At 42.2% G+C, this 12,938-nt stretch overlaps 1 protein-coding gene across 2 annotated transcripts in view; it reads right to left on the bottom strand.

Moving 5' to 3' along the window:
* LOC115377646 (protein NO VEIN) overlaps window positions 1-12,938 on the bottom strand; it is a 43,486-nt gene that overhangs the window by 27,343 nt on the left and 3,205 nt on the right. The window contains exons 3-20 of one of the 2 annotated variants that reach the window (XM_030077543.1): window positions 12,377-12,918; window positions 11,335-11,533; window positions 10,885-11,249; window positions 10,478-10,603; window positions 10,184-10,381; window positions 9,733-9,873; window positions 9,082-9,342; window positions 7,221-7,401; window positions 6,912-7,078; window positions 6,513-6,656; window positions 6,142-6,317; window positions 5,595-5,767; window positions 5,050-5,274; window positions 4,798-4,907; window positions 3,127-3,339; window positions 2,446-2,572; window positions 2,118-2,331; window positions 1,820-1,967 (exon numbers count right to left, since the gene is read on the bottom strand). In XM_030077543.1, coding sequence (XP_029933403.1) covers window positions 1,820-1,967; window positions 2,118-2,331; window positions 2,446-2,572; window positions 3,127-3,339; window positions 4,798-4,907; window positions 5,050-5,274; window positions 5,595-5,767; window positions 6,142-6,317; window positions 6,513-6,656; window positions 6,912-7,078; window positions 7,221-7,401; window positions 9,082-9,342; window positions 9,733-9,873; window positions 10,184-10,381; window positions 10,478-10,603; window positions 10,885-11,249; window positions 11,335-11,533; window positions 12,377-12,907 — 3,699 coding nt within the window. In that variant the 5' untranslated portion in view covers window positions 12,908-12,918. The remainder of the gene's footprint in view (window positions 1-1,819; window positions 1,968-2,117; window positions 2,332-2,445; window positions 2,573-3,126; window positions 3,340-4,797; window positions 4,908-5,049; window positions 5,275-5,594; window positions 5,768-6,141; window positions 6,318-6,512; window positions 6,657-6,911; window positions 7,079-7,220; window positions 7,402-9,081; window positions 9,343-9,732; window positions 9,874-10,183; window positions 10,382-10,477; window positions 10,604-10,884; window positions 11,250-11,334; window positions 11,534-12,376; window positions 12,919-12,938) is intronic. The other variant, XM_030077545.1, reaches the window with a different exon arrangement.

Raw genomic sequence — 12,938 nt, 5'->3', positions numbered from 1 at the left:
GTACAGTTTTCCTTTAGGACATTGAGTTAAAAAGAAAAACAAGCCAACTAGAGGGCCTGAAGGCATGCTGCCCTGGGATTTTTTTTTTAACAAGCTGTATTTTGGTGTTTTTTCACACATTCTGACAACATGATTTCATTTGAAGTATGTGTCTTAATAATTGAGGACTGTGGATGTGTTTACCTCAGAAACTAGTTTACTTTCCAGTTAAATTTTGAGTGGCTATGTTGAGCATGGAGCACTGGTATAAGAAGTGACCAGGTGTTAGTTGATAAATGCAGTCTTGTTTGAATGCCTTCTTCCTACCTTCTAGGCAGCCATTCATTTCAGTATGGTGCAAAAATGTACTTGCACATACTTGAAACTCGCTTGAGACAGGTAATCCAGCACAGTGAACATCCTGCCAGGGTTTATTTCTGACAGTTACTTTATCGGTGCATAGTAATTTAGAGCCTAAAAATGTAATGCCTGCACTGATGTGAAAAGTCTACACGTCTGCTCATGTGCTCACATACTGGTGGGAATCTCCAACAACCAAGACTTCAAAGTACCTGCCTCACAGCATTGAATTCATGTGCAATTTGGTTAGAAAATTACACTCAGAGGATAAATAATGAGTAAACATGGGCTTTGTGAAAATGCTGATGTGGATTTTGTCTCATTTTGCTTTAAAATGCGATGATGATGAGGCTGGGCTAACAACCAAGTGGGACATTTATTTTCATCATTTATCAACAGCATCTGTCACTCTCAGAAACCCACACAACACGATCTGTGTTTATGCTAAAAAAAAAAAAAAAAAAAAGTCCCTGTGGAAAAGACTGTTTTTTTGAACTAATTTCAAAAGTCTGTGACTTCTAAACCCATGGTACAAATGTTAGCCAGAGCAGCAGAGAATTTTATGATTGGTTTATCACCTCAAGGTTTGGATTAAAAAGGAAACTAGGAAAGTATGGTATGCTTTGATAAATAGTCAGCAGTTATGTAGAGTAAGGTACAAGCAAAGTGTAGTAAATGGGCTAAACATGCAAAAACACTGCTATGGTCCATTAAACTACAATTATTTGCAAGTTGTCAGTGAGCTGTGTCGAGCCCAGTCAGACTGGAGGAGGGGTGGCAACTATCTGTTGGCAGCACTGCTCTCAGGTTAACCTTTTATTTAATTGCTGGGCAACTGAAAACATCTTTTGCAGCTAAAAAGGATCAAGTAACTGTCTAGCACAGACACACTGTTACAAACACATGCAATCAGTCTTGAGGACAATACAGAATTTTAAATTTCACTCATATCATACCAGTGAGAGATTTTGTCAGATTGGATAAGATCCAACAAGAGCAAAGTGTCGCTCCACTGCACTGGCACAGCAGTAAAACCAAGTGTGGAGATAGAGAAGTCTGTCTGATGCGTGACCACAGAGCTCAGAACATCAATAAGACAATCAGATAAAAAAGTAGCCAACTGGAAATGAGTTTGTAATTGTCCACCTGTGTGGTGGATGTGTGTTATATTGTAAATACATACATACCCAAGACCATAGAGTATGAAGCAGACTATTTAATATGTTGGGATAATTGTTTAACCACTGGCATTTAAAGACCTGTAACTGCAGTGTGTGGCACTCTGTTGAATGGGCATGTTTTAACTGCTTTCTAGGTTCGACTGTGTGAGTTTCTGCTAGCTCCACTGGATTGTATCGGTGAACAGTGCTCACTGTGATGAAGAGGTATTGAGAGCTCTTCGGCAGAGGAGTAAAAAAAATGCAGTGAAGAGTAGTAGAGAGCGAAAATATAGGGAGGTGTTAAGGTTAGAAAAAGTCACCTGAATGAGTTCCAGGACAAAGTGCGTGTCTTTGCTGTAGAGCTCAGTGGACAGCCGGTCCAGGCTGCGGCCCAGCCGGTCCTGGTGGCCCTTCATCAGCTTCTGGCCTTCAACAGTCAACTCCACACCAATACCAAACTCACTTTTCCTGTAACAGTCAGAAAACCATAAGAGAGAGAGGGTCCCGTTACACATCATAAAGGAGATGTCTGTGCGTCTTGGGAGGTAATATGTGGAAAAACAAAACTGACAGCCAAATGAACCATGAAGGTTCATATTACAGTGGATGTGAACGAACCTGATGTCCTCAATTATGGCTTTTTGAAGGTTCTCTGAGCTCTCTGATTGGCTGCTGGCAGCGCTCTCTTCATCAGGATCAGCCGAGTCTGAGTGTTCTTCCTCCTGGCTTCCTTCTGTTTCACTGTTGATGTGTATCTCTCCGTTAGGCAAAGAACTCAACTCATAGAGCTCTTCTTCATCCTCTTCCTCCTCCGCTTCTTGCTCACCATCAGCTAGAAGATACATGACAAAAATAAAGGAAGTTATTAAATTCTTGTTTTTATTCACCAGGGCATGAAAAAAATTGTAAATTACATTTCCAGTGGCACTTTCATCCTGTCACTCACTTTGATGTGAGTTCTGGTTGAGGTTTGAGGAGCTGAAGCTCAAGTCCATCGTGGTATCCTCGAGATCCTCATCTTCACTCATATTCAAGGCGGACAGACTGCTGCTCTTAGAATCTACCAAGTTGGACTAAAGTAAGCAAAAGAATAAAAAAATTAGCACTGTAATACCATACATTCATTTTCCATACTTTTCCGACACTTCCTGTGTGCAGTAAGTCTGAGACACAAACTTAAATAATAATGCCTATTGCAAGAAATTCATGTTTTATTTTTCAAAGTTTTAATACTCAATTTTTAGCTGTTTTGCTGCTGAAAAAGCAAAAATGAATCACTTCCTGAGTGCCAGAGGGTTTTCTTTGAGAAAGACATACCTGACATCAGATATTTATAGCAGCAAATGTAAATGCTTTCATAAAGGCTGAATCACTACTGTCTTGGATCAATAAGTGTAGAGTTGCAAAACATGAAATTTATTTATATGAAAATGTTGTATATTATTTTTCCACCTACCAAAATAGTTCTTGAGCACAAACTTGAGCACATAAATAACAACATTAACAGCCTAATATTCAAATTAACAATCATGAAGCAAATGGTGTACATTCATTGTGTTTTCTTACAGTGGGTTTCAACATGACTAATCAGAGAACAGTCCAGTTTCTATTTTTTGTTGCTTTTTACCTTGATCTGGTCCACAGGAGTTGGGCACATATAGTTTTTGCTCTGGGCCGGTGTCAGCTTGTTGTGGTAGTCCTTGACCCAGTCTGTGATGCCCAGCAGGATGCCCAGCCGGTGCAGACAGTTCAGGTGACGTGGGTCAGACTGGGCCATAGTAAGCAGGACCTGTTTAGACTTCGCCTGGCCCAAGACCCGGGAGAAAGGCTCCAGAAACACCTGCAAGTCACATTTACATAAGCACCTTCACACAATGCCTTCATCGGAGCTGTGTCAGTAAGACATTTCCTTTGCTAAATACGCCTAACCCTTTCACAATCATTTCTGCTAACTTGTTGAAACAATTGCTGCAAAAACAAAGAAGTGAAAAGCTTGAAGGGCAGCCTCAGTAAATGGGGGATTACAGGGTTGCAGGTCATACAGGTGAGAAACAAAGAGTGTAGAATGAGAGCACATACTACAGCAAGTCTAATGATGACCGACCATCCAGCAAGCTATCTGACCAATCTGGCTTGCTGACAGTTCCTGTGGTTGCCATGACAACCGTAAGGCTGATAACAACCACCTCTTCAGCATTTTAGCTGAGCAGATTAAATTTCACAGTTAAATCAGCCCACTCTGTTGGTCAAGTTAAAAGCCGTACACCATTTTTTAATGTGAATGAATTTCTCTTCATTACATACAGAGGGTCACTTTTATGTAGAGAAAATGCCCGACAAATGGTCAGAGTCCCCATGGAAGTAATCAGTATATAAGCACCAAAGGCAGAAATAAAAGCCCATCAGTATCTAAACACCCCAAATTTCAACAGCTTGGTCCCAAGTAACTGGGCACAATGTTGTAGGTGTTGTAGCACTGAAGGTATACTGGAAACAAAATCAATTCAAACTGCTGATGAACACAGCACGGGAAGCAATTCTATATATCTGCTGTGGTGTTTCATTTAATAACACTCCACCCCAGATGGGGGAACCTGCCAGTCACTGGGTTAACTAAGAGGATAGATGATAACCTAGAAACATGAAGAACAAAGGACATGTATTTAAAAAATGCAACCAAACATTTGATGTTGACCAGTTTGGGGTAATGGCATATCGGGAGTTAAAGACCAAAACTGTGTGAAAATTTTGACTAGTGCAGCCTGTGCTTAGTGCACCCTGTGCTTAGTGCAGCCTGTGCTTAGTGCAGCGATCAAAGACCATGTAACACCTAATTTTATTTGCAAACTTGCCATATTAGCTGTGCAAACACACCAAACTCCATGCTGTTTCTAGTGTACCCCTGCCTTAATCCAAAAAAACCTCTCCAATGGAAGATACACATATGGCATACATGCCATGCTCTTACTACAAACCTCTTTCCTTTAACAGCCAAGTAGGGCTGGGTGACAAATCAAACATCACAGTATTTTGACTGAATACCTCATTTCTGATATTGTGTTAGTGTTGTGAGGACGACTGCTGATGCTTTTAAAAGGTATTTGCATACAAAATAGTAGTAATGTGAATATGATAACCAAGGAGGTAGAGACAAATAACAGAACAGCTGCTGTAGAAAAGTCTAATAACTTCCAAGGCAGGCTTCTCCACAACTCACTCCCAAAACTGTTCAAGGGATAGTGCCATTAGCTTCTATGCATTAGTAAATTCCAGCATGTGACGGTGCACTGCTACTGACCTGCTGCAGAAGAGCCTGGCACGTTCTGGTGGGGATTCGAATCAAACAGTCCAAAAGGAATCGTGCCACAGTCCTGTAACATGACATGTCCTCTTCTGCCTGGGACAAAGCTAACAAAAAAAAAACCAAACTTGTTTCATTAATGCTTGGATATGTTCTGTACTTGAAATACAACACACTGCAAGAGTTGTAAATACAGTCTTACATATGAACCCAATTTGGAAAAGAAGGAAAGATGTATTGTATCACTACCTTCTTTAGCGACAGCTGCTGCCAGTGAGCTCTCCATGTGATTGGCCAGGAGGGCTGTAGGAGCATCAGCTATCCCATCAGCCACCACAATGGAGACAAGGTGGCCGGCTGTGCCAACGGGGTCGAGGTTTGTGACAGCATGAGAGAAGAGCTTGTCTCCTGTATGGGTGGTGATCCTGAGCAGCACACCTGGTGACACCTCCAATGCTGCCAAGTCTGTATTAGCTTAAAGTGTTTAGGGAAACAGAGTTAAAAGCCAGCGATAATTTAGATTTTTTCTACATATTCTGACTGTTGGGCTATACTGTACATTTGTTATTTATTTTAATGCAATTCATATTTTCATACTTTTATTCATATAATGCTACATAATACATGACAGCACTGGAATTATCATCTGAAGGGGTCATTAAAATTTCATCTGATGTTGCTTCCTGACAGGGGCATGTTTGCACATCTATATTTGCTGTAGTGCATAGACTATTGAGTATATGTAGAAATGATCTAGCCAGAGACAAAAAAAATTCAACGTAGGTGATTCCTACCTGCATGTCTTTCGATGAAATCTCTGAGGGGGCCATACAGGGGCTTAAACACCAGCTCCCATTGGCTCCACTCGGATAAATCCTCCAGTAGGGGGCAGGAGAGCAAGCTGGCCTTGGCCTGGGCTTGAGCCATGTCCCCAAGGAGTCCCACTGACTCACACACTGTCGTAGTGCTGTTAGTGGGAGGGATGTGGGGGAGAGGGAGATGGAAATGAAGACAAAGGATTAAACACAAACCAACAAAGTGATGGAGAATCGGTTCCAGCTCTTAGTTAGAAAACAGACTGTTGTTGTTGTGTGAGAGCCCTGGAGCTCCGATCTGGTGTTTTTGTTGTTTTTTCCCCATGAAAAACAACAAAACAAAATGTCTCGTGGTATCTGTGTACTAGATCAATTTCATGATATCTATGCAAAATCTGTTATACAACTTCAAAAATACCGGGTTGTCAACCATCAAATTATGTTTTTGGTGGAAATAAAATTTTCATCCATCAGTTGGACAATGTAAAGTAATACACTGGTAGTAAACCTCAGGGTGAGCCTCTACCTGCTGTGCTTGGCAAACAGGGCTGACTCATAGAAAACTTGGCTGGGTCCTCCTCCAGCCAGCATGTCTCTCTGGCGTTGGACATGACCAGCCAGGATCCGCAGGGGACCAAACCCCAAGTCACGACTGTCCCGGACCCCGTAGTGACACCTTAGAGCTGACTCGACATGGGAGAGCTGGGAATAAGAGGTTGAATGTTAAACACAACATTCCTGTCATCTAGCACTCACCAATTTGATCATGGTGTGAAAACTCGCCACTAATTTTACTGTGACACAGGAAAAATCTTCCTGCTGTCAGAGGAGAGCTACGCTTCAGTCTTGTAAGTTTGTGTGTGCATATGTTTTGGCGACAACAGTGTAATGACTCACTCCATCTGTGTCTGTGGAGGTGATGGCTCCACACTGTTTGATGAACTCAAACACATCCTGTCTGCTGACTCTGAAACCACAGGCATGGATTTCCACGTTGCTGTTGCTCAGACTCACAGCGCCACCCACTGTCTCCTGCAGCAGCTGCACACAACCAGAGAGAAAAGGGGTCCTCTAATAATCAGGATCTAGTGGTTTTTATCCCAAGGTATGCAAAGAGGTAAAACATATTCAAATACATTCTACACTTGATGAAGTATTTTTTTACACCTTTTTCCCCACACTCATGCAATTACACACATTCACAATGACTGGAGGTTAAGTGCTACCCATAAACCACCTCAGATGCCAGTTTAACAATGTAAGTCAAAGATTCAGGGCTAAGGGGAGAACTGCTACCTGAATGTGCTTAACCAGGAAGTCCAGGAAGGTGCCTTGCTCTAAAGAGATGAACTCTTTAACCTGGAAGTGTTTGGTCAACTTCTTCTCCAGAGAGGCTATGTGGACCAGAGTGATGGCTGAGTGCTGATTGGACAAGCTGTCTTTCAGGAACTGCTTCACAGCCGCTGAGAGAGACAGAGCAGAAATTTTGATTCATTCGCTGACACATAACCAATTCAATCCTGTGCACGTGGAACTGGCACAATGAAACAACTGGCAGACAAAAGATATGTTTAGCTAACATGTGGCAAAATCCTGTTTCAGTACCTTCACTAGGGAGTGCAGTAGCCACTTTATCCTCTCTTTTATTCTGTTCTGTGCTTTTGGATGCCTTGTCTTTGGGCACTAGGTCAGGCGGGGTTGCCAGAGAGCCTCCACAGATGGCCAGTTGAAATAAAGCGGTTGCCAGCCGGTCACCTGACACATGTAGCAGGAAGTCCTGGACACGCTGGAATAGAAAGTTAAACAGCATTATTTATCAGATTATCAATCATCGGCTCACAGGAACATCACAGAACCACTATTGATCAGACTTAAGTAAGCTAAAGGCACGCCACATTAAATAAAAGAATACAGAATTATCAGCAGGCATGGTTGCACTGACATCATTGCATAGCCAGACATCATCTTGTAAACTTGTTTTGGTAAAGCTCTCAGTGTTGCAAGGAGCAGTCCACCCAGTGTGATATAAGACATCAGCCTTGACATGACACTATGTGAGGACAGAGGCAGAAATCCGGGTCTTGACACATCATCCCACTCAAGAGGGCCACACTAAGAACAGAACTCACTTTGTAACTCCTTAAAAAAAAAGAACATAATTTGGTTTTAATTTAGTTTTGGACATTAATAAGCTCTAAAGAAGTGGAGAACCAAGTCTGTGATGCCATCAAGAAACACTTCCTCCAGTGATGACTAATAGGAGGCTGATGTTTTCTTTTAACCCGGGACTGCACACATGCCCAGACATGTTCAATCAACCTGTGTGGACAGCACAATGTCCTAAACATGGTATCTGCTGTTAATGATATGGCTCCACAGAGCATAACCTAATGATATGTCAGACTTTTAATGTCTTGGCTCTTTAAAATCATTGAAATTACATGGGGAACATGCAGGGTAATATGGACAAAATCTAACATCACAATATATTTGATAAAATAGCTTGATATTGATATTGTGACAATATTGTAGGAATGACTACTGGTGCTTTCGTAAGATTTTAACACACTAGATTTTTGATAAACAAACATAAGTAATTTGGATATTATGACCATGCAGCTAGAGACAAATATTAGAAAAGCAAGACCAATCTGCTAAGTTCAGAAAACTCAACTTAACCTTACTGTAATGCAGCCTTTTAAACCAGGAAAAGGCATTCATTCCATATCATATTCAGTATTTCAACATCTAAAATCCCAGACGCTACACAAATGCTATATCTAGCCAGCATTACTCAGTTACAGCGACCTTTTTTTTCTGGGCCCTTGTTCAGGATTAGCAGATTAGGAAGGGTGGCATTTTGCTAAAGAATGGAGAAGCAGAGAGTTGCTCAACTGTTCACCCTCTGGTGGCTGATGGAAGGGACTTAGTGTAATTAGCACCCAGGCTTTTACAGAGGCAAATAAAGGACATGGTGCTAGGGTGTCATATCAGGGAGGATAACTTCTGATATCCCTGAAAAGTGGACAAAAAGTCTCCACACTGTCATGGAGCAAGCTCTTCTCAGGCAGCAAGGAAGGAGAACAAGCTAATGGTATTTCTGGCAGTGAAATGGAGCCCGATTCAGACATTTATCCAAGGTCCTTCCGAAACAGGGCTAGGGTTAAAATTTGGAAGCGCAGTGTAATAGTTTTGGGACATGTGTCTAGAAGCATATACTGTAAAGACTGCATTTACAAAACATGCTGGAAGGAACTGTGGACAAGATTCTGATGCAGCTATGTGGCAACAAGCAAAGACTTGTGAGCTGATGAGTTTCAAGACTTTGTAGAGGTTATTCAGTCTTGTATTAGTGTAGTAAGGAATGAAGCCAAATGGTGAAGGTTCAGAAGTATTTTTTTTTTTTAGCAAATAATCAGTTGGCAATTTCATTAGCAATCAACCAATTGTGTTTTATGTAACGCACCTTGGCCATCTTGGAGCTGAAGACTTCCACCGCATTTGTGAAGACTTCCAGCACTACCTCTGCAGCTGTCATACCAACATACTTCTTCCTGAGCTCCAAGCTGCCCATGGAGTTAAAGGCACCTTGGCCTTGCACTGACTCCATCACATTCTTCTTCATTTTCCTCATCCGCTCCTGGGCTTCTTCCTCCAGCTCCTTCTGGATGGCCTGCTGAGCCTTCTCCATAATGGTGTGCTCACAACGGCTCACTTTAATTAGGGTCTGGAGAGAAATGAGAAGGAATGTTAACCAAGGTGAATATCAATTTGTGTTAAATCATCAGGAGGGGACACATGACTTTTGTCACATACTTACTGTCATTAAGAAACAAATTCAGGTCACTCAGGAAACTAATTTCACACATATGAAATCTCACATACCTTTAGAGCAATAGCATGATGAGTGCATGGCAGCATAAGCAGTGCTTTACAGTATGTATTTATCTAATATATTACAAACTATGTCCTATGTCTACTATGCCGCATATTATTGTCACAAGTAACTGAGTGAATGTACAGTAACTTTACATGTCCTTACAATAAACAATAACAAAACAATTACTAATAATAAGCATTGTAGGATGTTGAAACAGGTCTTTGATATGTCTCTCACCGCTATGGGCAGCCCAATGCTGTGTATCCTGATACCCAGCTCATAGGGAGAGTCACAGCTGTACTGGTCAGCCAGATACTTCATAAACTCGGCCAGGTCTACTTTTGGCTTGGTCTGCTTCCTCCTAAAAATGCGAAGGTGCTGGAAAAAAATTAAGGGAAAAGGTCAAACTAACCCCACATACTTGATATGATGAAAAAAAGCTCTGTTGACTGACTCAGCAACCATGAACAGATGCCCAGATTCATTTACATCATTTTCATCAGAACAAGTTTGATGAAAATACAGATTTTGATCATAATTTAAACAAACAAAAAAACTTCTATTCTGTAATATCCCATTGTAATCTATAGAAAAAGTATAAATATCTCCTATGGTTTTCCTGTTGTTCCACTTTGCGTCACAGTTTCATTTGTTTAACCCATGTCAGTTTCCACGTTTCCACGCTCACCTTCAGGATGTCCACTGTCTCGATCTGTCTGATGTCATCGTCCTTGGTGTTGCTGTCAATCTTGAACATGCGGTGAATGAGAGGAAGTTTGCAGAGGGGCCCCAAGTTCAACTCCTCATAGTGCTTCTTGTCCTTCAGGGCAGCCAGTGACTGGCCCAGCTCATACAGAGTACAGATTGCTGTCACTGCCTCTGTGGACTGAAACAGAGAAATGCATCAATTAGCAAACACACTCTGGATAAATGATCGCATGAGCAAAAACACCAAGAAATGTGCAACTGCATGCGTGCCAACCTCTAGGAACATGTTGATCTCTCTAAGGACATACTGAAGGTCCTTCAGAGCTGGTACTTTCCAGGGTTTTATCCAGCTTGATTCTAAGGAGGGAACCTGCATCAGCATACACACCCTGGATATCACCTGATGGAGGGTTGAAAGGCATCGAAAGGAGAGAAGGAAGGAAATGCCTCAGTCTAATACACTGAATAACTCATCCTTAGGTGCTCTTAAACAATTAGACATCAGTTTGTGTTATTTGGTCCCTGCTGTCATTTAGTTTTTGGGTGTACCCATTTACCCTAAAACTGTCTTATCTAATTCTACTCCAGTTAAAGCTTGTATCAACTTCCCAGAATGACCTTCATCCCATTCTTAAAGCTCAACCCATCAGGGGGGCTATACTTTTGTTCATTCCTTCTCACCCTCTCTTTGGTGACCAGTTCTCCCTCTGCAGCAATTTCTCGGATCACGTCCTCCACCAGGCTGTTGACCATGTCTAGATCCAAGGCCCTGTTCCTCCTCCTCCCTGTAAGATCCTCCTCGTCCTCCTCCAAGGCCTCTGCTGCCCGCACATTAGCCCTATGGACCTCTCTCAGCTGGGCATGGTAAGCTTCCCTGAAGACAGAGGCACTGCTTTCTCTCTGGGTTTCATTTCTCTGCTTGCTCCTCTGGTCTTTGGTCTGCTTCATCTCTGCCCCGAGCGCTGGGAAGTCGGAGTCAGAAAGTGGGTTGGACGGAATGGTCTGTTTCTGGTCTGTCTCTGGGTCGCCCTCAGGATTCTGTGTTACTGTAGAAAACAGCAAACTTAGGATGAAATGATCTTCATTATCAAGTTCTAGTGAACATTTCTGTGTCTGGTAGCATCTGCTTACCTGCTGCTTTCTGCAGTGGAACATTCCAGGGGTTTGTTTTTAGCTGCAACACATTGGGTGCCGTCTTTGAGCGTGATGCTTCCCAGTTGTCATACAGAGACATATACTGCTCCATAGGAAGCTGTTCACCAAAATCCTGAAAATAGCAGGCCTGTAGCTGCTCCACTGATCCACCAATAAATGCATACCTTTTCATCACCTAAAACACATCATTAAAACTTTACTGCTACGGTGAATTGTATATGCAACCCTTTCAGAGGCTAAACAGTAATAATTTCTTTGTCATGTAGTGTCTGCGCCCATACATCACAGCCAGTGGCACTTGCATCTATAACCATTAAGTGTCTGGAAAGGCTTGTGCTCAACAACTTGATACAATCACAAAAATAATAGGTCCTCACTACAAAAATTCAAGACTTCTATAAAACTCCAAAAAAAAAAAAAAAAAAAGATAACCACCAACATCTTGGATCCATCCCATTCCCTCTTTGCTGTCACTGCCAATCATGTCCTATGTTTTTAGCCACACAGCATAAGCAAGTCAGCTCTAAATCTCACAATATAATGGACTGAGTGAGTGGATATGCAAATGCTACATTTTTGTTGCAACTAAGGTTACATTAGATTAAATAAAATGTCAGCAAATCTGTTAATTATAACAAGACCTTGTTGAAGAAACCATTTTTGTTGAAATGGCCAGACACACACCTTAAGTAAGAGGGGCCTAAATGGGTGGAGCCTAGTCAAAAAAGGTCTACCTAACACCTGGGAGTTCTTGGAAGGTTTGGGTGGCTACATGAGCTCAAGTACACAGACAGGCAAAAACATCATAACTATGTACAAAAAATTCTGAGTGGCACATTTGCACTTCTGAGTGGTACACTGTGGTTGTCAACACATGCTGATGCATTTCAGCCATCAGCCTTCACCAGAGCATGATGGAGCATGGAGAATATGTGTCAGTACTTGTTAATAATATTCAATATTTGAAACAAATGTTACCGAAACTCAAAAAAACTGCAAGGTCTACAGACCAACTGACCTCTACGACCCTCTGTAACAGCTGCTCCTGGGTCAGTTCCTCAGTTGACCTTGACATGCTGGGGGCCGGGATGGGAGGAGTACAACAGGTGGAGGAGGAGGGGACAGCAGAGTCCGATGGACCACCAAAGGAAATTCCTGCAGGGAGAGCAGTTCCATTGTGAGAGCTGGAATCTACTTGAAGTAGGAGGTCGGTGCCAGGAGTAGGCAATGGTGGACCTTTCCCTGACTGAGACCGGCTTCTCTTGGGTGTTGCAGGCCTGCTGTCCCTTGTAGCTTCTGCTGATGCAACAGCTCCCGTTAAAGCTTTGGCCTTTTTAGGTTGGTGGTTTTTGTGGAATACCAGCTCCCCCTCCATAACCAGATGTCCATCCAGAGAGGCCACCAGGCTTTCCATTGAGCTCATACCCAAGGCAGCCAAAGTCAAGTTCTTTCTGTATTTCTGGGCGTAGACAATAGCCACCTTCTTCAGAGGAATCCCATCTGGGTACTCCTTCATCATCTCCACTAGATTTTTCAGAACCTTCCCCATCTTCAGTAATGCTTTTGGAGGAACAAGACAT

Source organism: Myripristis murdjan, chromosome 19 (genome assembly GCF_902150065.1).
Source record: "Myripristis murdjan chromosome 19, fMyrMur1.1, whole genome shotgun sequence".
Taxonomy (NCBI): Eukaryota; Metazoa; Chordata; class Actinopteri; order Holocentriformes; family Holocentridae; genus Myripristis; species Myripristis murdjan.
This window is presented reverse-complemented; position numbering and strand designations above follow the sequence as displayed.